The 24,007-nt window shown below is 47.1% G+C and overlaps 11 protein-coding genes across 11 annotated transcripts; 5 read left to right on the top strand and 6 right to left on the bottom strand.

Annotated features, from left to right (window-relative positions):
• Window positions 1-64: 64 nt before the first annotated feature.
• Window positions 65-918, bottom strand: C8R40DRAFT_1165528 (uncharacterized protein; the record flags this gene model as incomplete). Its single annotated transcript, XM_046230708.1, has 6 exons — window positions 65-200; window positions 252-303; window positions 357-414; window positions 479-539; window positions 590-606; window positions 664-918. The coding sequence occupies 6 exons, from the start codon at window positions 916-918 to the stop codon at window positions 65-67; spliced, it is 579 nt and encodes a 192-aa protein (XP_046091662.1).
• A 313-nt stretch (window positions 919-1,231) lies between these two features.
• On the bottom strand, window positions 1,232-2,378 carry C8R40DRAFT_1165527 (uncharacterized protein; the record flags this gene model as incomplete). Its single annotated transcript, XM_046230707.1, has 5 exons — window positions 1,232-1,385; window positions 1,459-1,820; window positions 1,882-2,097; window positions 2,153-2,192; window positions 2,245-2,378. 5 exons carry the CDS (start codon window positions 2,376-2,378, stop codon window positions 1,232-1,234), a joined length of 906 nt encoding a protein of 301 aa, XP_046091661.1.
• Window positions 2,245-4,116, top strand: C8R40DRAFT_261863 (cyclin-like protein). Its single transcript, XM_046234524.1, has 4 exons — window positions 2,245-2,825; window positions 2,893-3,086; window positions 3,137-3,329; window positions 3,387-4,116. The coding sequence occupies exons 1-4, from the start codon at window positions 2,658-2,660 to the stop codon at window positions 3,933-3,935; spliced, it is 1,104 nt and encodes a 367-aa protein (XP_046091660.1). The 5' UTR covers window positions 2,245-2,657; the 3' UTR covers window positions 3,936-4,116.
• Window positions 3,663-4,800, bottom strand: C8R40DRAFT_261049 (uncharacterized protein). The gene is made up of 3 exons (XM_046234522.1): window positions 4,299-4,800; window positions 4,169-4,243; window positions 3,663-4,116 (listed from the first exon to the last, which is right to left on the bottom strand). The coding sequence occupies exons 1-3, from the start codon at window positions 4,624-4,626 to the stop codon at window positions 3,977-3,979; spliced, it is 543 nt and encodes a 180-aa protein (XP_046091659.1). The 5' UTR covers window positions 4,627-4,800; the 3' UTR covers window positions 3,663-3,976.
• C8R40DRAFT_1080832 (uncharacterized protein) lies at window positions 4,758-7,837 on the top strand. The gene is made up of 5 exons (XM_046227100.1): window positions 4,758-4,868; window positions 4,932-5,439; window positions 5,502-5,943; window positions 6,007-6,026; window positions 6,084-7,837. Exons 1-5 carry the CDS (start codon window positions 4,864-4,866, stop codon window positions 7,674-7,676), a joined length of 2,568 nt encoding a protein of 855 aa, XP_046091658.1. The 5' UTR covers window positions 4,758-4,863; the 3' UTR covers window positions 7,677-7,837.
• A 437-nt stretch (window positions 7,838-8,274) lies between these two features.
• Window positions 8,275-10,728, top strand: C8R40DRAFT_1192486 (uncharacterized protein; the record flags this gene model as incomplete). The annotated part of the gene is made up of 2 exons (XM_046233061.1): window positions 8,275-8,489; window positions 8,541-10,728. 2 exons carry the CDS (start codon window positions 8,275-8,277, stop codon window positions 10,264-10,266), a joined length of 1,941 nt encoding a protein of 646 aa, XP_046091657.1. The 3' UTR covers window positions 10,267-10,728.
• On the bottom strand, window positions 10,282-11,735 carry C8R40DRAFT_1243727 (GTP-binding protein ypt5). The gene is made up of 5 exons (XM_046233595.1): window positions 11,597-11,735; window positions 11,430-11,470; window positions 11,228-11,365; window positions 10,789-11,170; window positions 10,282-10,728 (listed from the first exon to the last, which is right to left on the bottom strand). Exons 1-5 carry the CDS (start codon window positions 11,655-11,657, stop codon window positions 10,580-10,582), a joined length of 771 nt encoding a protein of 256 aa, XP_046091656.1. The 5' UTR covers window positions 11,658-11,735; the 3' UTR covers window positions 10,282-10,579.
• A 103-nt stretch (window positions 11,736-11,838) lies between these two features.
• Window positions 11,839-14,244, bottom strand: C8R40DRAFT_1165521 (alginate lyase-domain-containing protein; the record flags this gene model as incomplete). The annotated part of the gene is made up of 11 exons (XM_046230706.1): window positions 11,839-12,241; window positions 12,295-12,356; window positions 12,408-12,419; window positions 12,472-12,658; window positions 12,714-12,733; window positions 12,791-13,179; window positions 13,231-13,263; window positions 13,316-13,833; window positions 13,884-13,953; window positions 14,013-14,135; window positions 14,193-14,244. The coding sequence occupies 11 exons, from the start codon at window positions 14,242-14,244 to the stop codon at window positions 11,839-11,841; spliced, it is 1,869 nt and encodes a 622-aa protein (XP_046091655.1).
• A 193-nt stretch (window positions 14,245-14,437) lies between these two features.
• On the top strand, window positions 14,438-17,315 carry C8R40DRAFT_1080799 (uncharacterized protein). The gene is made up of 20 exons (XM_046227099.1): window positions 14,438-14,589; window positions 14,640-14,743; window positions 14,796-14,882; window positions 14,942-14,955; window positions 15,010-15,096; window positions 15,161-15,374; window positions 15,430-15,447; window positions 15,469-15,472; window positions 15,562-15,586; window positions 15,638-15,677; window positions 15,733-15,759; window positions 15,809-15,878; window positions 15,931-16,084; window positions 16,138-16,217; window positions 16,267-16,500; window positions 16,553-16,690; window positions 16,751-16,778; window positions 16,841-17,061; window positions 17,111-17,181; window positions 17,241-17,315. The coding sequence occupies exons 1-19, from the start codon at window positions 14,458-14,460 to the stop codon at window positions 17,168-17,170; spliced, it is 1,737 nt and encodes a 578-aa protein (XP_046091654.1). The 5' UTR covers window positions 14,438-14,457; the 3' UTR covers window positions 17,171-17,181; window positions 17,241-17,315.
• Window positions 17,316-21,850, bottom strand: C8R40DRAFT_1080797 (uncharacterized protein). Its single transcript, XM_046227098.1, has 4 exons — window positions 21,417-21,850; window positions 19,241-21,369; window positions 18,337-19,187; window positions 17,316-18,282 (listed from the first exon to the last, which is right to left on the bottom strand). Exons 1-4 carry the CDS (start codon window positions 21,738-21,740, stop codon window positions 17,435-17,437), a joined length of 4,152 nt encoding a protein of 1,383 aa, XP_046091653.1. The 5' UTR covers window positions 21,741-21,850; the 3' UTR covers window positions 17,316-17,434.
• Window positions 21,421-24,006, top strand: C8R40DRAFT_259883 (FAD-binding domain-containing protein). The gene is made up of 8 exons (XM_046234519.1): window positions 21,421-22,305; window positions 22,364-22,408; window positions 22,473-22,527; window positions 22,643-22,794; window positions 22,850-23,175; window positions 23,233-23,515; window positions 23,569-23,652; window positions 23,740-24,006. The coding sequence occupies exons 1-8, from the start codon at window positions 21,888-21,890 to the stop codon at window positions 23,898-23,900; spliced, it is 1,524 nt and encodes a 507-aa protein (XP_046091652.1). The 5' UTR covers window positions 21,421-21,887; the 3' UTR covers window positions 23,901-24,006.
• The last annotated feature ends 1 nt before the right edge of the window (window position 24,007 follows it).

Raw genomic sequence — 24,007 nt, 5'->3', positions numbered from 1 at the left:
TTTAAAGAGCACGTATATTCAAAGAGGCATTTCGTTTAATACAATCAGGTGATGCATCGAATTTTCAGCGTCCAACAATAACCCACCCTTTCCGACGATTTTCGAGAGGGAAGCCATCGAGATACTCATCCTCATTCCGCATACGACCGGCAGTCTTCTTCTTCCCTTCAGCAATGCGGACTTTCTCGAAGTAACAATATCTGCAAACTTCTTGTAGCAATAGCAATCGATAAGACGAAGAGGAAGCTTACGCGGCATAGTATGTGCCATTAGTGGCACCGTCAGTACGGCTCTTTTCTTTCACTGAATTTTTTACATGAACACAAGACTGCAAAGGATAGAAACGCAATGCATACTGAAACGACCATAAGAGTTGCTGTTGATGTTACCAATCTCCCTTAGCCATGCAGTAATCTGATTGCTCGAAGTACAGACAGTGAGTGACTGCGCACAAACATTTTAGAATTGAGATACATACTTTGAACCCCGGCGTTTGAGTGAGAAGACGAATCTTCCGTCTAACTTCGGCACAATCATCACTAGAAGGAGTAGTGAGGATATACAACGAAGGTGGACAACACATGCTTACTACACCGGAACCTTTCCCTGAAGCGAGGATGTTAAATTCATTCAAAGTTAGCCAAGGCAGGTCCGATGACTTACATTGCTGCTAATCTCGAGCACCACGTCCTGCCATCTTGTAGGAGCAGGAGCCTGGTCAACAGAAGCCTTGCCTTTTCCTTTGGGTTTGACGGTCGATGCACCAGGCTCAGCACCTTCAGACGCGTCTGAAACGCGTGCTTTCTTTGGAAGAGGCGCGTCATTTTCCTTGGCGGAGTGACCGTCAATGGAATCGTCAGAATAAGAATCCGAGATTTCGAGGACGTCTTCGGAGTCCAATTTGCGTTTCGGTGCCATTGCGAATTCGAGGGGACTTCGTGGTGGAAGGTGAGGTATGAAGAAGATATTGATGAATATGATTTTAGAGTTTTTTGGGTATTTAAACGTACGGATTGTCAGGTGACGAAACGCGCCCCGAATTCCCGCGCTCCTTTGCGCAAACTGCTACCTTAGTACCTATACCACTACTCGAGAACGCGCTTCAATGTATGTAATGCAGAATATAGCTTTTGCGTTAAAAGTCACATACAGCTGACGAAGGAGTATAAGATCGAGGGATATTATGCATGAAATTGGAACGGGGATTCAAGATAAGTAAAGCAAACGAGTGTTATGTTAGAAGCGTCCAAAATGTCACGAAGAGCGATACTAAAATCAAACCAACTTCCATTCTCGTAGAAGTTCCGGCATTTACAGGCAAGAAACCAGAGTCATTAGCTGCAGCAGTAACAGCAACGTTTGAAGACCAGGCAGTTTCCGTCAAGCTGGCAGTGAGGGAAGCAATCGTGCAACAGTCTGTTAATTGAAATTAAGATTTGGTGTACGAACCGGACTCACGTCTTCGTTATAAAACCAGAAGGACCGGTGGTTGTTACAGTCTCCGTAGTCATAGATACTACAACCACGGTTGTGGGAGTTGCTGACGGTGTAACAGTGACTGTAGTAGGCATTGGGTACGGAAGAGGGCCAGTAATCGTGATCGTCACAAATCCTGACCCGGAGCTGGAAATTCCTCCTGGGAAGGGTGATTGAGTCAGTGAGTTCTGAGGTTGTGGTTGTGTTTGTAAGGGATTAATAGTGACACTAGTGGTTTGTGAGCAGGAGCTACCGGAAGGATTAGCGTTCTCAATCGGAATGGAGATGGGTGTGATGGTGAAGTGGGGTTGACCATTGATGCTTGCAGTTTCATACAAGGTCAGCTAGAGGTGAGGAATGTAAGATTTTAAAGGTGGAGTACAGCCTGGGGCATTACCACCATACATTATAGTTTCCAGCAGTAACACAAGTGGGAACAGGCCAATTTACATGTTTGACCGTACTTCCGGACTCTTGAGCCAAGAGTCCAGGACCATTAGACACTGTGATATTAAGACCTGTCTCGGAGGATACGAGGTATATTTCCAAGAGACTAAAGTGCGTCGAAGCTGTCGAGTTGGGATTCGAAGCATCGGAACTCAGCTGACCGTCTCCCGATATCTGACACGAGCTATATCAGATAAATATCATAGATTCGCAGATGAGGAATGCTCACATCTATAGCGATGGGAAGGACGCTCCCAGCATGACCAGGACTACGTTCAAAGTAAAACAAATTGCATTCACAACACCACTTTCGCGACTGACCTGCCGGAACTAGGTGCATCAATAATTGATAGACCATTTGTGAAGCCTTGACCAGCTTTGGCATGCAGAACAAGGCCGAGCAAAGTAATGAATAGCAGGAGCAGATGCTGGAGGCGGACCTGCACCAATTGCATCTTTTTGAAGAGCGTGAATGCGGCCAAAATAAGAGGCTATATGGAAAGCAAAGCAAAGAACGAACGAAAGGAACAGCAATATTCAAGTTCTGCCATTTTGTGTGCAACCGACAGCTTGGGACTGATTGAAGGAACAATCACAGTAACCAGGTTCGCGGTGTAATTTCGGTGAAGGCTTAGAATGAACCGGAGCGGTAGATTTGCCTTATTAGGCTCAGGAACCTCCGGCCTCAATGATCGGTTGTCGTTTCCTTTCTTTCTCTGCTGTTGTCCACCATCATGCCTTCAGTGGATGCACCCCCGCCGTCACCAATGAAACGACCTCTTTATGAATCCAGTACACAATACAAAAACTGGAGATATTCTCCAGAACGTCTGAGCCAAATTAGGTCAACGATGAACGAAGCAGCAGTTGGTGTGATTCGGAAGACCTTCGAAGCATACGAGGTGTGTGTTGGCGTATAATGGGTCTTCTTGCACAAAGAGGAAGACACTCAACGCTCAACGAGAATAGCCGGGATCATCCTCAAATGTCTCGTTTGTCAATGCCCACGAGGAGCATCTCCTGGTAACATTCTACGTTCACAAGATCAGTCAACTATGTGGGCATTTCCGTTTTCCCGAAGAAGTTGAAGCGACAGCTACGAGTTATCTGAAACGGTTCTATTTGAAAAACACGGTCATGGATTGGCATCCAAAGAGTGTCATGTATGTATCATATGTTGAGCGGTTGTCGTTTCAACTCATCTTGTCTGCAGGCTAACCGCTCTGTTTCTTGCTACCAAGACGACAAATAATCCGATATCCCTAGATGTGTATGCATCACATATACCCAATACTGTTGCTTCGGATGTCCTGGACCTTGAATTTCTTGTCGCGCAAAGTCTTGCATTCGAGTTTGCAGTATGGCATACACATCGTGCATTATGGGGTATATGGCTAGATATTCAGGTCTTTCTATTTGTTTCATCGTACACGCCCACCTCGTTGCTGATTTACATTTCTTAGAATCTTTCCGATTCTCTGCCTGATATTTCGAAAACGCAAGGCTCAATATACGAATCTGCTCTCATTCATGTTCGCGCCGCGCGATTAACGGATGCAGAATTCATCTATACACCCTCACAAATTGCTCTCGCCTGTATATCTCTCACCGCCCCAGACCTCGCCAAGAAATGGCTCGAATCTAAAGAAAATATACCGCTTCCGGAGAACCGAACAGATATTCCACCTCGACCTTCAGCAACAACACTATTTGCATCGATCGAAGCCATCAAAAGCATAATCACGAATGCCGGCAAAGTGCCAGATGTTGAAGCGGTGCGGGAAGTGGACCGAAGATTGAGAACGTGTAAAAATCCGGAAAAGGTGGTTGGAACCAAGGCGTATCTAGCACGAAAGGCAGAGGCTGAAAAAAAGGCTGAGGAAAAGAAGAACAAGAAGGCTGAGATTCAGAAAGCAAGTGGTGCTGCCGATACAGATCCGTTCGGGGACCCACTATCTGAGCCAGTCAAACCTGGTTTAGTGGATTATGATGATGATGATGATGATGACTAGAGGAATGTACATAAAACATCTGCCAGGGTCTGGCTTTTGAATTACATGTAGAACACCTCGGATATTGTATTGAATAGGGTATGTATGTTGCTCAGAAGCCTTGAAGAAAAATCAGAGTTTCGGCAGATGAGATGGATAAAAGATTTACAGCAGTCGCAGTCAAAGGGGCAAAGTGGTGTATCTATAGCAGAGGTGAATTTGAGCGGGAACGAGCAATGTCAAATATGGTTTACCTCCTCCTTCGTCATCGTCTTTGATGCCTAGCTCATCTGCCTTGTAGATTGACCAGCCTTCCTCGGTCTTGCGGCCTGAGTACATGTTTCGATCAGCACAGGAGGATGAGAAGTTATCCAATACACCCACGAGGACCAATTCCTCTAGAATCTTTGAAATTGTCTTCCTCCTTCTTTGCTTTCCCTGACTTCGTCTCTCTTACAGTTCCGGCTTTCTCGTTGGATTTTGATATCTTCACGCGCTTTGCGATGTGCATGCTCGCGGAAGAATCGATGATAGTTTCTGGTACTTTTTTCGGTTTCTCTGCTATAGCAGAGTCCTTTTCATCGCTTTCGTTTTTTCGTTTCCGTTTCTTGTCCTTCTTCGAGGATTTTGTTGGGGAAGAAGTCGAGGCGACTGGGCCGACCCGTGTTTTACCCTTGGACGCAAAGATGTCGTCTATTTCAGACTTGGCCATGAAGGTCCTGAGCAAGCTAGTGCTTTATAACGATTATTGAGATTATCAAGGCGGATGTCGGCAGTCGAGATTCGAGAATAAGCTTGTAACTAAAAGTACCAGAAGAGGATGGTTCCGATATGGGTAAATTCAATTGATCTGACAAACAAGTTCTTTACGGCGCTCAACTTGTTGATATACATTTCCTTTAGGCTGTAGCACAAGCCGATTTCTTGCAAAGAGTTGGAAGCTGGTCTCATGCTGTAAGTTTTTCTTCGTATTTTGATACTCAAACTAGTAGAATAACGAAAAAGTCATCAACATAGTTCCCAAAATGAACTTTCGTCTGGTTCTTCCTCAACTTTTCCTTTTGACACTGCGCTGCTTGATGCCGCACAAGCGAAGCAAATGGCAGCTCTGACAGCCGTCGGCCAGGCTAGAACTGCACAGGGAAACATGAGACCGTCGAACGGCGGCGGAAATTCGGGATCATTTCTCGGAGGAATACCACCTGGTCATAATAATTTCCAAAACCAGCCTTTGCTAGAACGCTCAATGTCACAAAATCCTGCCCCGCGTCCGAGTCAGCCTTCAAATACATTCAAAGAGAAATCTTCTAATTTTATATACTCGCTGGCTACCGTCTTTGCAAAGCGAAATCAGCCTTTGCCTCCTAGTCTCACCGGAATTTCGACCCCCACCTATGACCCAATCAATTCTCCATTCAAGGATATCGAAGCTGGCTCTGAACATGGCACCTTTAGGCTTGCTGGAAAGGACATCAATATCTTTCATCTGTGGACCATGATATGGCATCGTGGAGGCATGGGCAACGTGTGTAACTCCTGTCTTCTCTCGACCATTCTTAGCGCTGAATATCTTCAATTACGCCCTAGGTTGGCAAAGACAATAATGCTTGGGCGGCGATCCTACAAGTTTTTGACATTCCGGAGTCAGCCCTCCCCACACTTGTCCAGATATATTCCAAGATCCTTCTTCCCTTTGAAAGCATGTATCGGCAGAATCTCATGGAACAACAAAAGAAGGCTCAGGCCATGAGGCAGGCTGCCGCTTCATCAACTCCTTCTGCTAACAACCAGCACCCACCTACATCCACAAATACCGTGTCTCAACAGCGGGGTTCCGGCATGGGCTTTCCTCCTTCACAGCCTCCTTCTTCCTCCGTCCCTTCATCATCCATGCAAATCAGCACTGGCTTACCACCAATCGATGGAGGTTCTGCAATTCTCGACGGTCCTACTTTGGACCAGGACCTTCAAGGCTTGAAGCGGAAGTTGGAGCAAGAAGAAGAAGTGAAACGCACAAGACAGAAAACTGGTTCGTTCATCTTCTTTATACCAAACTCATATCGAAGTCGTACTTACATATTTGCAACCCCAGAAACCGCTGATAGCGTTCTCGTAAGTCCTTCTACTAAACCAAGCTTGTTTGAATAATCTTACGAGCCTCCGTTTCAGCCGGCAGGGTCTGCTTCCGATCAAGCGTTCGTGGGACCCTCAGATGTAAACCCTGGTCCTACCGCACAAGCGCCCACAACTGCCACAATGACTGGCCACCCACGGACACGACAAGAGCTCTCTCGACGAAAGATCGAATACAAGCCACTCGTCCGCGACATCGAAACGTATGGAGGACGTGATTTGAAGCAGGTAGAGGTTGAACTACATCATTCCAACCGACGACCTCTCCGAGACATAAATGACTGGGGAACCATCGACATAGACGCGTTGACACTGTCCATACGTTCTAAACTCTCGACAGAACTCTCGTATGCGTTGACCACGCTCACTTTGCTTTCTACGATGAAGGGTCAAACCCCAACTTCGGGCTTTCCAATCAACAATTGTCCCGATCTATTTGAGGAGGTTCTTGACCTCGTGGAAGATCTGGCTTTTGACGATGTCATAGACTCTCCCGAAGCCATCAACCTTCAGGACAATCCTCACATTGTAACCAACCGCGAAATTGTAGACATTGTCTACGAGTTGGAAACCCAACCATTTGCAGTTCTAGAGCGACGGCAAGGATCCAAACACCCTGATCTTGGACCACGGCAACGACCGGCGAACCTTATCCTCACTGTAATCAACATCATTCGGAACCTTTCCGTCTTTGGAGATAATGTCCCATTCTTGGCTAATCAACCTCGTTTACTCGACTTACTTCTGCGTGTTTGCGGTGTGTCAGAGAAGGCTTCGAGTTATGTTCCTACTTCTCCAGTCCTTTCCCTCACCGACTGCCTTGCCATTCGAAAAGATGTGCTCCACATCTTGAGTTTGCTGGCGCCTGCTATTCGCTTACCCGAGGGCACTACTTCTTTATCCACGGTCCGGCGAATATTCAAACTGGTTACTTCTTATCTGGTGGACCCAGCCGAAGCAGTTTCTCCGATTGCTTGTGTTCAGCTTGCAGGGGTACCCCTCGGAGGGAACTTGAGACCGCCATCTTTAGCCGATGTTGCGCTAGAGGTCTTCACTCGTTTGGCTCACTCTGATGGAAACCGCCTTGTTTTCTCCAAGGCAGTTTCTCGACCGTCCTTGTGGTGCCTCTTTGTCTCTCTCGTTCACCGCCTGCCACTGCAGGATCTCGATTTCCAGCTAATATCAAGGGAGATCTGGTTGAGTTACGTAGAAAAGATCGTAATGGCTCTGTATACCCTTGGGTTCATATTTCCGCCAGAGCTTAAATCCAGGGCGAAAACCGACCGTAGCTTAGGATTCAAAAATGTGATGATGCGGATCATCCAGAAATTATTCGTACAAAACGGCGCCGAGTCGAGGCAATTTTTCATAATTATTGTTCGCAGAATCATCGAAACTTTGAAGATCATCGATGATGCGGAGGACTCGTTTGATAATACCAAGGGTGTTGTGTCAACACTATCGTTTGGTATGGGCTATGGAGAGGTTGGCGAAAATGATATCGAACGAGGAACGGGTTTATTAGGAGGGTATACGGATATAGGATGGAATATCCTGCTATGCAGGGAGGTTCAACATGACGATGTGATGTTCTCCGAGTTGGAGAGCCTTATTCGGATTGAATATTGAGTGTGCTTGAGTGTGTATGTACTTTGACGATTTTGATTCTATTTTATCCTTGTGTTATATCGACGTTGTACCGTCTTGTAATGTTAAGTGTTATTGTATTCACGTTGCCATGAACTACATTCGGCTTACCTGATCTACAATATAATTCCTCATGATCTGACAGAAATCAGTCGAGATATATATCTGACTGGGACTATCCAACTTGCTGAGCTTTACTTTAACAATCATTCTTAGCCAAGGTAAGTTGGAGGTACACCTATGTAGGTACACAAATCAAACAAAGTCCCGCGAATGTATTGTATTTTGAGCGCCGCAGTGTGCCGGATCTGAACTCCCGGCAATGCTCTCGGAGTCCGGAGAATCGTTCTGAGCCAGTAGCAGACCAGACTGTGAAAAAGAGAAAAAGTCAATACTCCAGTTGCATGCACCAAATTTTTCAAAAGATCTATGTTGGAATAAAAAGGTTGAGTGGACCGACTGCAATTTAAGTAGAAAACTACGCGGGCAGTGCCTCCATATAAGGAGCTGTGCGCGCGAAACCGATTACAACTTTGATTCCATTCGATGACTTTACAACTTGCACTTCAATCCAACTTCGATGTCTGAACCTATTCCACCGCCGACTTACGATGTCTCTGCATCTTCAGACGTGACCGACTCTGCAGATGGACACTCTGAGCCTCAGCTGCTTATCGTGCCAACGGTGGATACAGTAAATTTCCAGAAGGGCTATCTCGGAGCAGAGGATGAAAGGGCAGCCATCGAAGGCGAACTGCAGATCAAAGGCGCTATTTCCGAGGTTTGGGATAAAGTGTAAGTCTATTCATCAATTCCTCTATATTTTTCCGACTTCGTGCGATATAGAACAGTGAGCTTGAGGACTATCGAAACAGCATTTGACAAAGAAATTGAGCTTGGAATATGCGAAATCATTCTTTGGTCTCGGTCGGCGAGTCCTTCAGTGACTACGGTGCCTTCATCGTTGCTGTTTGCCATTCCTCTCATGCCAGATGCCCCGCAATCAATAGTCACTCCCTGTTCATCCTTGTCCCATATCTTAACTGCAACTCTCCATCCAGTGAGCCCCGATCTTCCCGTGCTTTCCAAAGCCTTGAATGTTCACACCAAACGGTTCACCTCTCATCTGCACTCTGTCCCAATAGCGCCAGAAACGCATTCTTTGGATCAGCCCGCTCGAGTTCATGCAGAAGTTCCTCGAACTATCTATCAGGTTGGTGAACCCATTCCGGTCTACATCACTATTCCTCCACCGCCACGGGAAATTGTCGTGGAGGATGGTTTGAGGCTGCGTAATGTCAAAACCGAACTTGTGCAGATGATCAAGGTCAAACGCGACGACGCTAACGACGGGCTTATCCAGGAGTCTCTTTCTGACCCCAATGATGATGCGGAAGGTACATCAACTAGTACTATCACAATGCTGGCTCCTGAGAAATCATCGCAGTGCTCCAAGTCGCCTGTCTCGCCACCGATGGAAGACTGCAGCTTTCGGTCAACGCTGGCACGTTCCGGCGCATCTTGTCGTTTTCATTCATCGCGTCCAGTACGGTTGCGCTTCGTTATGCATCAAACCTCCCCGTTCTCGTCTCCAGTCAACAATATCTTGACTCTACCCAGTCCTGAGTATGAGCATCTCGATGGAGATACAGAATACGCCTCCATCACACAACATACGCTCCTCCATTCAGTTATGTTTCAGATCAATGTTCATGTTTCCTTTGTTCACGTCGGCACTCGAACGGAACGTATTTCCACCATCAGTATACCGGTTACTCTTCTTCCCCCTTCGGCTTCTCTGCCACAGGTAGGTTCTTCTACAGATGAAGCGTATCAAAAGAAACACGACCGTCCTCCAGTCCAGACAAACCGTTATGAAGACGATCTCGTGCCGCATTATACAGAGGGTGAGGCTGGGCCTAGTGGTCTTCCTCATGGCGCACCTCCACCTTTTGAAGAACGAGATGCACCACCGCCATTTTCTTCTTCAGCTTTAGAGGCCTCTTCCTCTGCTCGCCTGCCTACATTTTTGGAATCTGAACGGGAGATTATCATCCCTTCAGACTCAGATCAAACGTTTACCAACCTCCCGCAATCAATGCATCTTGTCAACGGCGAAGGATCTCTGTTCGGGTTCACTGTATCAGATGTATTCGACGGTCATTCAGAGGATATGCAACGATCAACGACACCACCGCCCTCGTTGGAGATGGCTAGCCATGATACAGATGTAACTCAGCTCGCCGACATAGCCCAGCCGGAGAGGGCAATCGAGGCCTTGGGTTTGGTGCTCACAGCCCAAACGCAGCGCGAGGATCACGCTTCAGAGCTTCCGCCCCCTCCACCCGCATTGGACGATCCTTCGGATCCTCCACCATCCATTGACTCTGACTTTCGATTACCAGATGCACCACGTCAGAGGTCACCTCCGAATGTGCCATCCAGATTACATTCTACCTCACCAGTGCCGTCTTCAGAGAATCAAGTGTCACATGGCCATGCACCACCTCCTTATCTCGTTCCGGAGAATCACGCTGAACATGTAACACGACCACCTCCTTACGTGGACTAGAAACAACTTAGAGTTGCCAATCAATGTACCAACGATGTAATGTATTGAACACTATAATGAACGAATTCCATGTGCATTTAGTCTCCCAAAGGCAGAATCTTTACCTCTTGAAACTTTCGAGCCGAGGTAACTTGTAGATAGATGGTTCGGTCATTTCAAGGACACATTACATGTACGTATGTCATTCAACGCAAAAGAAATGAGAAGCAGGAAAAATGTGGCAATGAAATGGGAGACAGACGCCGTAAAATCATAAACTAATAGAGGAAGAAATCCATGATATAGTGTGGATGGGAGGATAACAATCAATCTTCTAACAGTTGCAAGCATCCTTCGGTTTGTTGGCATTCTCTTCTAAATTCACAGCACCTTCTTGTGCGTTGCCTGATCGTCCACCGGGAGCACCTGGACGGCGAACACCGCCCCCTGCTGCTAAAATATGTTCGATAGGAATCTTTTTAGCTACGGACAGATAACAATCATTCAACGAATTGTTTGTCAGATATAAAGTGTGAGGCTCACCAATTTCCGTGAAGATATCCACGATGCCCTCTCCTGTTTTGGCACTTGTCTCAAAGAAGAGTAAACCAGCCTCAGTTGCGTAAGCTTGCGCCTCATCTCTAGGCACCTGCCTCAGACTTTCCGGTTCTCCAGGCGAGGAAGGAGTCTCTCCAGGTGTCGCTGTGGCGTCGTCGGCCTCGTCTTCTGATTCAGACGAGGGGGTTCCTGACTGCGAGGTTGAGGGTTGGACAAGATCGAGCTTGTTACCGGCAAGAGCGATAACAATGTTTGGATTTGCCTGACGCTGGAGCTCCTTAACCCATGACTTGGCCTTATCCAAACTAGATGCCTTTGTGATATCGTATACAACGACAGCGGCCTGAGCGTTGCGGTAATACATGGGCTGGAGCAGACCACGAGGTCAGACACGAAGATAAAGTGCGACGTTGAAAAGACGTACCGCTAATGAATGAAATCGTTCCTGACCAGCGGTATCCCAAATCTCATAGCGCAACACTCGGTCTTCAAGTCGGCATTTCTGTGTTAAGAAGGCAGCACCAATCGTCGGCTCCTTGTTGGCTTGGAATTCGTCCGACACCTAAATTGGAAACCGTAAGTGGATTGGCCTTTTCTAGTAAGTTGTGAACGGTTGATGAGCTTACAAAACGAAGCACTACTGAAGACTTTCCAACTGCAGCTTCCCCTGAAGAACGAACAAAAGTTAGATATCGTTAAGTATGCACCGTGAGGGAGATACTGCGCCGCCTTTGATACAGCAGTGTATTCTGCACCTCCAGTTGCAGCTACAAAAGATATATATCTTGCTAACCTAGAAGAACGAGTTTGACTTGCACAGATTTATCTGTTGAACCGGAAGCTGCGTCGGCCATAGAAAATAATGTGAAGTGAGAATAATACAAGAGAATAAAGTGATAATGAATTTCACAAGTGAAGGAACCGAAACGTTCAAAACAAGCGAAAACAGGGTGACCGCCCGGACGGCGTTACGGAGATAAGATTACGGATAACGTCCTAATGTAGATAATGATTATGGAATGTTATAATCCCGGGCTACATATCCACTGCACCGTCTGTGCGCCCCAAATACAGTGGTAATAGTTCCTGACAGGTGACAAAAATCCCGTCATCGATTTCCACCCTCTTATGTTCTTGGAAAATAGGCGGACACGCTGGGTCTACCGGGCCAGTAACTTCGTCGTCATCTCGTCCCCATACTACCGTCGATCTCTTGGAGGACCCAGCCTTGGATGCCGGTGCATGTAGCAACGCAGCAGGTTGATCATAAAACCAAAAGGGTTGATTCTGTGCACTTTCTTTGCTTAAAAAGTTAGTATAGGCTTGAGAAGGGCCGTACGCGGCCATGGCGGCAGCAACATGTGGAACCAGTTCCTCTATATTCTCGTTTCCTGGTTTGACACCCATTGTAAAATCAATGGCGGTTTTGATCGTCGCGCTGTTCGTGAAATCAGATCAGTTTTGCGTTAATGTATCAGACTGTAGGCCCACCCGTATTTAGTTTTTGTATTCCAGTAGTTCTTACCAAGATAGTCTCCAATCTTCGCCAAAACCTGATATAGCCCTGTGAGATGTAATACCAGAAGTGGGTATTTGTGGCTTACAATTAAACCCTCCTGATGCAAGGTCAATTCCACCAAAAGAGCATGATCAACGTTTTCAACATACCAGATTGAAACAGCGATAATGTAGTGGGCGCGTACGTACACTCTCAAATGGCTGCTCACCGGACTTTGCAATCTGTTCTTGGAACGTAGTTCCGAAAAATTCTTCCATTGCATTCACAGCATCTTGAGGCTTGTTGAGAGCGATGGATAACGCGGACATTGACATATAGTAGAAGGTACCATGGTTGCTGTAAAGCTGTTAGCAAACATAGCATAGGCTATATGGCATCAGTTTATATGTACTTGGGTCTAGAACGAGCTTTCTATCGTGCATGCGACATATTAATGGCAAGATAAAGAGAGAAAAAGATACGCCGTACCTTGCCGATCTCACTGTTTTTCAACCAGTCAAGGTAGTGACTCATCCAAGCCTGCATCTGCTGGTCGAGTTCCGGAGTCCATTCTGTGCTGTTCGACCTTTTCAAGATCATGATCGCGTTTATCACTTTGACCAAACCCCTCATATCCAGTGGACCAGTGAAGGTACCAACGTCGTTGCCGGGCCCACGTATCACTTGCCCAAAATCCATGTTCGGGTTCATTCTTGTATCTTGATCCAGGAAGAAAGCATTGAGGATGTTAATTGCTGCCTTGATATATTGACGATTTCCAGAAATCAAGGATGCCAGGACATTGCTCAAAAACCCATCGGAAGCATCGTTAATAGCACCAGCACCAGCCAGCGTACGTACGTCAGGATTTACTTGACCTGATTCTTATTCAGCTACGAGGAAACATCATGAGAAGGGTGGACTCATACCGTCGCGAGCCACGTAAGGACATGTTGTCCAAGCTATGCAGGTCTGTATCAGGATGGCAAGAAAATTATTTCAACGACAACCTACTGGCAGAGGGCGGTATGGACTTTGTTGGAGAGGGTGTACAGGCGCTTTTGGAAGACTTGTTGGTTTGAACAGCGGCTTGGGGAGCAGTTGATGATCCAGCGATATGCTGACTAGTAGTATGCGAAGTAGGAGTAGGTAAAGAACCAGTAGAAAGACCAGCAGTGGGTATAGAAGATAGTGTACCGAACGGTGCTTGAGGAAGAGGTAACACATCTAGGACTGAATCTGTAGCACGGGGTACACTTGAGCTAGAGGATTCTTCTTTAGGCGCTGTTCTACGTATACGAAGGAGACGATTGTGTCGGGAAGCAAGTTCCAAAATGCTGTCGACATGAAGAGAACGCGCTTCCGCATAACTTGCGTCGTCGTAGTCGTTATCATCGCCAGTGTCCTCGCCCGGGCCAGGATCTTGGTCTGGGGGTGGATCATCGGGCCCAGTATTGGTCTCGTTGCCCCCATCTCCAGAATGTACGAGATGGGTACGTCCGGTGCTACACCAATCACATTCTGGCCAATGACTTGAAGAGCGAGATGAGAGAACAACCAATAATGTAGGTAAATGGCATACTAGGGAGCCCAGCTTAAATAATCATGCTTGTCGCCGCTAGGAGCGGTCACGCCATTGGAATTGACAATGCCTAGATGAATCCATGGGTATATATAAAAGTGAAATTTGAGAACGATTATTAGGACTTACTATAAGGACCACTCTTAGCTGCGGCTTGAGCGTTACGCGTGATACTCGCCTTTGCAGAATCCGTAGAGGAGTCGTGAATATGTTGGAGAACATAATCGGGATGCACAAAATCAGTTGGGTCAGCTAATGCCGTGAGTAGCGTTAGTATACTCATTAGAAAGGAACGGATTTGTGATTAACCTAGCGTTGTATGAACAACGAGTAAAGCACAGAGGGTAGAGACTGAGAGCATAGTGATGTTCCAATACCAGATTGGATCGAATATAGGATGTGTACTGATGGCGTTAAGGAATAACCTGGAATAACCTTCATGTGGTGACCTTTTTATCTAAACTGTAATCTTATCTTATAGTTTTTTCACCGGATCAATGTTCCGAAGAGCCGAGCTTGGAGCCCCGCGTTTTTCAGGTGCGGGGAAGTGATCTTCTCTTTGTACCTATCAGCAATGACTTTCGCTACTAGATCAAATTCGACTACGTTCAATGGGTTTGAACCCACTCCAGAAAGTATACCACCACCCTACAATGAGCTCAGATTGAAGCTGCCCAGTAACCTTCCGGTCAACTATCATCCATTGGTATGGTCTGACGTTCTCTTGTTAATGAGTAAAACTCAAGCGCTTAGCAGAATCCACTTGAGTTTCTGCTGAGGGCTGCCCTCATTTATCCCGATAAACTTGCTGTCGTGCACCCTGATGTAAAAACGCCCGCATTCTACACTTATTCGGTTTGGTATGCTTTAAATCATGATCTCTCCTCGCATAGCAGCTTACTTTCCAGCCAGGACTCAGCGCGTGCAGAACCTTGGTTATGCTTTGGTAAAAGCAGGGCTGCAACCTGGAGATCGAATTGCCGTTATTGCTCCAAACGTGTGCGTCTAATATTGTGCTTGATTTTGCCCCGCGCTGACACAGAACGCTCGCTTACTAGACCAATGATGGCCGGTTGGAATCCCACCTTAAATTCATTGCTCTGTGTGGTTGACATACCCTCAACAGATGCACTGCAAGGCGCCCTGGCTGCTCGAGTGATCCTCACAGCAATCAATACCCGTCTTACTCCTCAGGAGGTGGCATATATTTTAGGTACTAGTATCAATCGCGTGCCTCAATGTCTTACCAAATTTCGTCACTCATAGCTGTCTTGTAGAACATAGTGGCTCAAAGCTGATCCTTATTGACTCTGAATATCTTCACCTTATCGAAGGCACTCGTATCCCGTTCGTGGTTTCTAATGATACCGGCAACAGCGGGGATCCATATGAACGATTTTTGAGCGAGGGGAGACAGTTCAGTGGTGAGAAAGGCTGGTCAGGGCTAGAGATGGAAGCAGACGAGAACGCCCCAGCTATGCTATGCTATACGTACGTCTATTCCAGTGCCTAGTTGAGAGAGGGTTAACAAATTAGAGGAACATAGTTCCGGAACGACAGGCAGGGTGAGTGGACGCGTTTGGGTGCCATAATAATGATTTGAAAGTAATTCTGTATAGCCAAAGGTATTTACCCCAATGCTCTAACTTTGACCTGTCCACCAAGTTCTAATGGGAGCAAGGGCGTTTTGACGACCTTACGAGGTCTGTAGAGTTGATTCCGCTTATCCACATCTCCTTTACCTGTGTTTTTAGGCACCTACTTAGCTGCCTTAGCAAATGCGTTCGAAGGACAGTAAGTGCAACGTCACAGCTTCATTAGTAAACCACCTTCATTATCGCATGTGCAGGATGAACGCAAACTCGACGTACCTTTGGTGAGTCATTTTGCTTCAGATCTCAACCATATTTACCACTCACCTGCAGGATTCTCCCCATGTTCCATGCCGCGGGGTGGACATTTCCTTGGGCAAATACGTTTGCTTTTACTACTCAAGTGTGTATACTCAAAGCATCCGGTGATCTTAAGGCCCTAATTCGTCCTCTAGATCACAATGCGCTCCGTTGACTATCCTTTGATCTGGAAGCATTTCTTGCATTCACGGGTTACGCATTACTGTGGGGCTCCTACGGTACAAATTGGAATTGTTAATGATCCTGCCGCGAAACGCCCCCCACAGCAGATCCGAGCTTATATCGCAGGTAATGTCTATCTCAATGTCAACGATATGAGATTAATGCACTGATTTGGGCAGGTGCTGCACCTACTGCACATTTGATAGGCTCGCTTGAAAAAATCGGGATCGAGCCCATACATGTCTATGGGTTGACCGAGGCAGGTGTTGCATTCGACGATACTCTCCCGCGAATGATGTATTCTACAGACCTATGGGCCGTTCACTCGGAATTACCCGCAAGAATCGTGGTCTTCCCTTTCCTTGGAAGAGCGTTCCAAGCTGATAGCACGTCAAGGTCATCCCTTTGTCACTGCCGGGGGCATGCGAGTTGTCTATCGAGCCGAGGAAAGCCCCGATCCAAATGGGGAACTCGTCGATGTTCCCAAGGACGGGAAGACGATGGGCGAAATTGTCACTAGAGGCAATATCGTTATGAAAGAGGTAGGCAATTGTTTCTTCTGTGTCCTTTTCGTTTAACAGTTGTCTCGGTTAGTACTTTAATGATGTAGAAGCTACTAATAAAGCATTCCGCGGAGGATATTTTGGAAGTGGAGACTTGGCAGTTATGCACCCTGACGGATCTGCGTCTATTTTGGATCGCAGTAAAGATATCATCATCTCGGGCGGCGAGGTGAATACCTGTTGATTATGATGAACTCTTCGAATCCTGATACCAACTGATATCCTTCAGAATGCTTCGAGTTTAGCGATTGAGCAAGGTACTTTGTAGCAATTTGAGCATGAACTCATGATATGTTTCCTCACACCGTCCTTCTTCCAGAATTAGCCTCCCATCCGCATATCCTCGAAGTTTCCGTCGTCGCACGTGAGCATAAGAAGTGGGGAGAACGTCCCATGGCGTTTGTCACCTTGCACCCTCAACATGCCTCGAAATGGAAAGGCCGACATGAAGACTTTGCAAGAGATTTGAAGGCACACGCAAAAAAAAGACTTCCTGGGTTTGCTTGTCCTGAATGGGTGGAGATTGTGCCAGAATTGCCAGTAAGCTGTATCTGCTATCCAAAGCTTCGCTACTCAAAAGTTCAATCAGAAAACATCTACTGGTAAAATTCTAAAAGCGCAACTGCGGAAAGTAGTGGCAAAGTTGTAACACCTATCTATGTAAGTACACTCTATGTCTTCTAACCTCAAATTTCTTCAACGTCTTGAACCTGTTCAAGAATCAATAGAGAACCGGACACATTAGATGAATGTTGTTTTATAGTGTCCACTAATTTGTACTGATCTATCGGAAATATTACAATTTGCATTGTGAGACTATTAATTTATATATATCATAAATGTGCGCTATACATGTGTACCAGAACAATCACGACATGAACGAAAACCCTTGAATGATGGTAATTGAAAGACGTCACGACGATGGGCACAGGCGAAGTATCCTAAAAGATCCTGAATTTCGCTCACAAATATAGATTTCATCATTCTTCCGTCCAAGAAAGAGCACTTCGTCAAGGAATTCCGGGTCCGCATCCCCAATATTAAATTCTGTTCGGTTTCCAGGTGACTTGGCAAGGCCGGCTCCGAGTTTAGGTTTGGGTAAATGGTTGCCTTTGGGCCGTGAAAGAACTGTAGCCGAATTGGTTGACGATGCTACGGGAGTCCCAATTCTCCAAACAAAGGGTGCCCGACGGTTCATATGCGAGGGCATAGGATTAAACTGAGGGAGGGTTGTCCGGGACTCGTCAGCAGGTTTGAGAAGAGCATCGCTCAGATCGACGGCTTCAACACCACCTTGACGCATAGCAATGAGTACAGAGCGGTCCTTGATATCTACTGCTTCTAAACGTTTGACATCACCCATTCGACCCATGAGCAATGCAGATTTGGTGTCGTCCTCGGGACGATCGTCATCACTCCACAGCAATCGTCCTTTGAGTACTGAACGTCCACGAGCATCGACAATAGCGGTACTGTGTCCACCGCGAGAGGAGTAGAACAATGCAGGAGGGCCAAAATGCTTTGGTTGAGCCAATAAAGATATGGGCTTCAACAGTGGCTTGCCCAAAGGCTGGAAGACGTTGGGCTGGACATTCGACGACAGTGATGGAGGAGGTTTGAAAGGTTGGGTAGGATCCACACTTTGTAATCTGAGATCTTTCAGAAGGATGTACTCGGCGTCTTCTTCCTTTCGAACTGGGAGGTCTGGGGGAAGTAATCCATCTTTGTACCAGGCTTGCATGAGTGACGGTTTCCATGGCCCTATCGATAAGTATGAGCAATGTACATCTTTACTACCTAAAAAGAAGCACAAACCGTGTACATTGCCTTTAGGATCTCGGTAGAACCACTTTGGCGGAGCACTTGGCGTTGGCACCGGAAGCCCAGGCGGCGAGAAGTTGACTTGAGATAGATCTACACTATCGCCTCGTTCTGCAGGCTCATGTTCCTCACGATATCCAATGAATTCGGGATATGTTGGAGGAATCACATATTCGTCTGCTATGGAAGCTAGTGGGAATTGAGGTGCAAACGACAGCTGTTGGAATGTGGTATAGGGACCCATACGCGCCGTTGCAAGAGCGATCAATTCCTCAGCTGCGCCAATATTGCTAGAAAGAACTTCAGCAGGAGTAGCTGTTCCTTCCGCACTGGGTTCTTGGACTGGATCGACTGGAACGGGAGGCCCAGGAGTCGCAGGGGCGCTTTGATCTAGTGGATGATCATTGGCGACATACTGCGGGCTTTGGGCACCTCGAGGGCCCGTTCCATTCGCAACGACAGTTGAACCAACAGAGACAGATACTCCAATGCTGACATTCACATTCGTGTTCTCTTCCTCATTACCAGGATTGAGAGCCGCCTCGGAATCGTTGGTGGGTGCACTCGTATCGGTACGCAGCTCACGAGCGCGTCGACGGGCAGCACGGCGTTCTGCGCGCCCGATTCGAACCTCACGAACGCGGACAGTGGCGGGCTCCAATCCAAATACGTTTTGAGAGAATACTAGGAACACTTCCACTAGATCATCTCCTTGAAGCTGTAATTCAAGTGATCGAGGTGAATCCGGAAGAATAAAGGTCCTTGATAGTCCCAATGCCGTCCTGTAAGTGCCAGCAAAAAGCTCAACTTTCTCCCCATTCTCTCCGCATAAGATGGCCAAAAAACTGTCAATGTTGAAGACTGAGTGTCGACAATATCAAAGGAGAAGATGTGTTACCTTTTCTTGGCTGTCTCTACGGCCTTAATCATTAAAGATCCCTTGGTGCCAGGTAACTTGACATATTCCAACTTAGGAGGGGGTGCATGTGAGAGCATAGGAGCGTTATTATTTCGTTTTGAATCAGAATCGACGCCACCAGTGGTTGAAGGCCGCTCGCTATCCGACTTCATGCTTTGAATCGCATGACTTATAATCCTGGGAATAAATCTCGACCGGGAGGATGAAGCAGATGCCACGGATGCTGCAGATGTGGAGGCAATCGCCGCAGCGCCACTAGGAAGTGGCGGCGCGAGAGAAAAGGCAGTAGTAGGTGTAATATCGGTGTTGGCCGATGAAGGTCTACGAGGCGTTCCGCTACGGCTTTGTGAGTGGAAGCTGCCAGATCGACCGGATCTTGTGGGCGTTTGTTCCCGCGACAAAGAAATGTCTGGAGCAGCTGAATGAGGCGGCACGTCGTTCGATGGCGACGACAAGGATTGAGTAAGCATCAATGACCATCTTCTCCGTCTGTTCCGTGATGAGTTTTGAGTTTCTGAAGATCCTGTACGCGAGATATCACTGTTTTGAGAAACAGAGTTACGAGGACTGGTAGGCTCATCATCCGGTGATGCAACAGGGTGCGAAGATGAGATGAGAATAGGCAGTTGGGGTCTTCTCGTACCTGGCGGAGGCAATTCTGGTAGCCGACTCTCCAGTAATGCTTGAGACAAACTGATTGAATTGCTGCCTCCGTCATTTTCATCATCATCCACGTCTACGTCTCCGCGAGGAGTATCCGGCTCAGGCGTCCTGTCATCGCGTGAGACTGGAGGGTGTGCAAGTGCTTGCCGAAGAGTTAGGAGGGTAGGGGCAGGGGACGGTTCTGGCGCAGGTATACCGCTACCAGAGCGAGCCAGAGAAAGGTCTAAATTTGCCGGTCTAGTACGGCGAGCAATGGAAGGAGAGTGAGCGTGAAGGAGGGATTGAGATCCAGAAGGAGTGTGTGCACTGAGAGTCGACTGACTAAAACTAGGGTTATGTCTGGGAGCTGTAGCACTGGTCCTTTCATCAAGGGCCTGACTACCACTATGCCCAGCTGCTACGACGTTTATGGCTTCATCATCACTAGACTCAGCCCAATCCTTTGCATCAACATCTCGAGGTCGTGTAGCCTCAGTAGTGAGGCGAGACAGAGGTGGAACGCTAAGAACATCAGATACCGAACCACCTCTAGACCTAGATCGCGTAGGCACTAGAGAGATCATCGAATTATGTGGTTGGATATGAGATCCTACATATTCGGAATATGGTGGCGGCCGACCCGACGGTTCCGGATCTAGAGGAGGTGTAGAGGCAGAAGGCACAGGAACCGTAAGATGTTTAGGTCTACGGATTGTGGGTGTTCTGGGGATTAGCGGAGCAGGAGGTATTTGAGAAGAAACTTGTATTTGGCCATGAGAACCCTTGCGAGAGACGACATGCCGCTTTGATGGCTCCCCCGGAGGTGGCGTTGACAAGCTCGTTTTGCGGAGTTTTTCTGAGGAGTTACGAACATCTAAGGTAACACCAGAGACGACTTTTTTGGCCATCTCTCTTCTCATACGGTCTCTCTCACGTCGGACTTCAACATCTATTCGCCACTCGACAGCCTTTCGTATTTCTTCTAGCGCGTAGACTCGTACACCATCTCTGCGCCCGGCGATAGCTACGAGTACCCCTCGCTGTTCCATGACGACGATGCTTTTGAAACTAACTCGACGAATGAGCGCATAGGGTTGAGGTTCTGGCGGAGAAACCAACGGTAACACATCCAATCCTTGAGCATGACAAAGCAAAAGATAATGTGGAGAAAGAAAAGCGCCACTGGAAGGTGGCGTGCTGAAATGGGAAGGTGAGAGGTCGGCAGTAAGGGCGGAGAAAGAAAGACCAAGCTCTTGCAAAGTGGGGGGAGGAAGTCGAGGGGGAGGAATGATAAGACTAGGCGTAGGAGATGAAGATCTCGTAGGGTCATCGTTAATTGACTTCTCGGGATGAGAAGATGAGGAAGCGACCGGCTGTTGCTCTTCTCTGATGGCAGCCCGAGTAGGCACATCGCGTCGATGAATTAAATTATTGAAGAAGCCAGAAATTCTCCGAGAAGATCTTGGCTGAAGGAGAGTCAGAGGCAAAGATTTATGAATAGTATAAAGCGTACATCTGTGATAGATCTCCTCCTACTGATACTCCGATCCTCGGGAGCAACTGTGTGAGCACTTCTTGTGGGCGAAGGAGGTAGTAAGGAGGATGAAACGTTGTCCTGGAGCCCGTCATCGTTGGGCCTTAGTGGTGAAGCGCTTTGTATGCTGGCAGCGTCGGACAAGCGCTCAGTTCTCGTCGCTGTCGTCGTTGGGCTTTCGTCTTTCTTCGACTCGCCAGTGACATTCTGGACGTGGACCTCTTCTACAATTCCAGCGGGATGTTCGAGATACTGGACTTCATAATTATCGCTGGAGTTATCGTCGACGTCGGGTGGGTTCATGGTGGAAGAAAAAGATATTAGGCGGCCAACATTTCGACGGTTATAGTTGTGCAAAGGCGTGTCACGTCGTCGAGATTCGGCTGTCACGACGGTAGTGTTACACTGTTACCTAATCGGCTATTTCTAACTTCCATTAGGACTTTGGCCATGTCGCGCCTCTGGCACTGGTCAAGACGGTGTTCACGCATCTTTACGAGGCCAAATTCATCTCTTGCTTCCCAACTAAACTCAGTTACCGACGCCGATGCACTTCATTTCTCCAAAATACTCTCATCTCCCTCTTCTGTCCTGTCCACTCTTCCCTCGATCTCAACTTCGCCTGAGGAACTGGACATCTACAATAATGACTGGATGGGCAAGTATTGTGGCAAGTCAACGACTGTCTTAAAGCCAAAGACAACTGAAGAAGTCAGTAAAATTGTCAAATGGTGCAATGACAAACGCATCGGCATTGTTCCTCAAGGCGGAAATACTGGTCTTGTCGGTGGTAGTGTTCCTTTAAGAGACGAAGTGATCCTTTCACTCTCCAATATGACCCAAGTTCGATCTTTCGACCCTATATCTGGTACAATATTTGTTCTGTCCTTCGCTTGTTCATCGTGTTTTGACTTTCTCCTTTACAGGCATCCTGGTTACTGACGCTGGCTGCATTCTCCAAACCCTCACAGGTACTTCATTATCCATTATGCCTGGATTTATTTTGTAATCCTGATGTAAATCTCCCTGACCCAGATTATGTGGCTCCGCACAACCATATCATGCCTCTCGATCTTGGTGCGAAAGGCAGGTGTGTATTTGATCCACGCTCTTCGTTGCGATCAGCTCATCCAATCCGAACACTATCTTTTCACTATTCTGTGTCTCGCTTTCACACTTGCGTTGTGTCGGTGAGAAAACTTCAGTTGCCAAATAGGCGGCAACGTATCCACGAACGCAGGCGGTCTTAGACTTCTTCGTTACGGTTCCCTCCACGGTTCAGTACTAGGCCTCGAGGTCGTTTTGCCTGATGGAACGATTCTCGACCAACTGACTACTTTACGAAAAGACAATACAGGTCATTCTCTTTTCATGCCAATTTGACCGGCTGAATGATAATCCCAACTCAACAGGTTACGATCTAAAGCAGCTCTTTATTGGTGCCGAAGGCACCCTCGGGATTATCACTGGTGTTTCCATACTCACTCCTCCGGCACCCCAAGCTTCGAATAATGTCATTCTTGCGCTACCTCGGTTTGAAAATGTATTACCACTTTACAAAACAGTCAAACGTCAACTTTCAGAAATCCTTTCAGCGTTCGAATTCATAGACAGAACTGCATACGATCTCGCCGTGAAGCATGGGCAAGGTCGCGCTTTGAGCGAAGAAGAAGTCGAAGGTGCTGAATGTTTTGTACTGGTGGAAACGAGCGGAGGTCGGAGAGAACACGATGAGGAGGTACTTCTTCTCTACATCCGCAAAGCTCATCCATTCAGTGAATTTGCGCTTTGACAGAAACTGAACGATCTTCTTGAATCACTACTGGAGGCCGAGGAGCCTCTCATCAACACCGGCGTTTTGGCCCAAAATCCTGCTCAATTTTCTTCCTTATGGGCCCTTCGAGAAGGCGTCACGGAAGCTGTTTCCAAGGAAGGAAAGGCGTACAAATACGATATATCCGTACCTCTTTCCACTTTCAAAGAATGTGTCGATCTCACGCGAGAACGTTTACGGTCAAAAGGTCTTTTGAACGATGATCAAGTTAGGGCAGTTATAGGTTATGGTCATGTCGGTGATGGTAAAGCTTGAGTTGCATTTTTCAACTCATAAAACCGATTCCGTCGTTTATAGGCAACCTGCATCTGAATGTAATCGCCAAAGCTTACACCCCAGAGATTCAAGACGCCTTGGAACCATTCGTATATGAACTTGTAGGCAAGTACTTTCCTTACATGAATTCAATTTATCCATCTCCCCGTCTAAATAATTCAACCTACTCATTATTATCCCGATATCAAACAGCATCACACCGAGGTTCAGTATCTGCTGAACACGGTATCGGAGCCATGAAGACACATGCGCTGCATTATTCGAAAGACGAAACGAGTATTGCATGGATGAAAAAAATAAAGGCGATTTTCGATCCTAATGGAATAATGAATCCTGGCAAGGTTCTGGAGTGATACTCTATATTGAGGGCCCATATATACATATATTTTCTCAATGTTGCTCCTTCATGATACTTAGCGATGGAACGAAGAGGATTTCTGAGGCACTACGTGACAACTTT

This window comes from Lentinula edodes (assembly GCF_021015755.1).
Source record: "Lentinula edodes strain Le(Bin) 0899 ss11 chromosome Unknown C8R40scaffold_2, whole genome shotgun sequence".
In the NCBI taxonomy this organism is placed as follows: domain Eukaryota; kingdom Fungi; phylum Basidiomycota; class Agaricomycetes; order Agaricales; family Omphalotaceae; genus Lentinula; species Lentinula edodes.
Note: the sequence above shows the minus strand (reverse complement) of the source record. Positions and strands in the feature narration are given on the sequence as shown.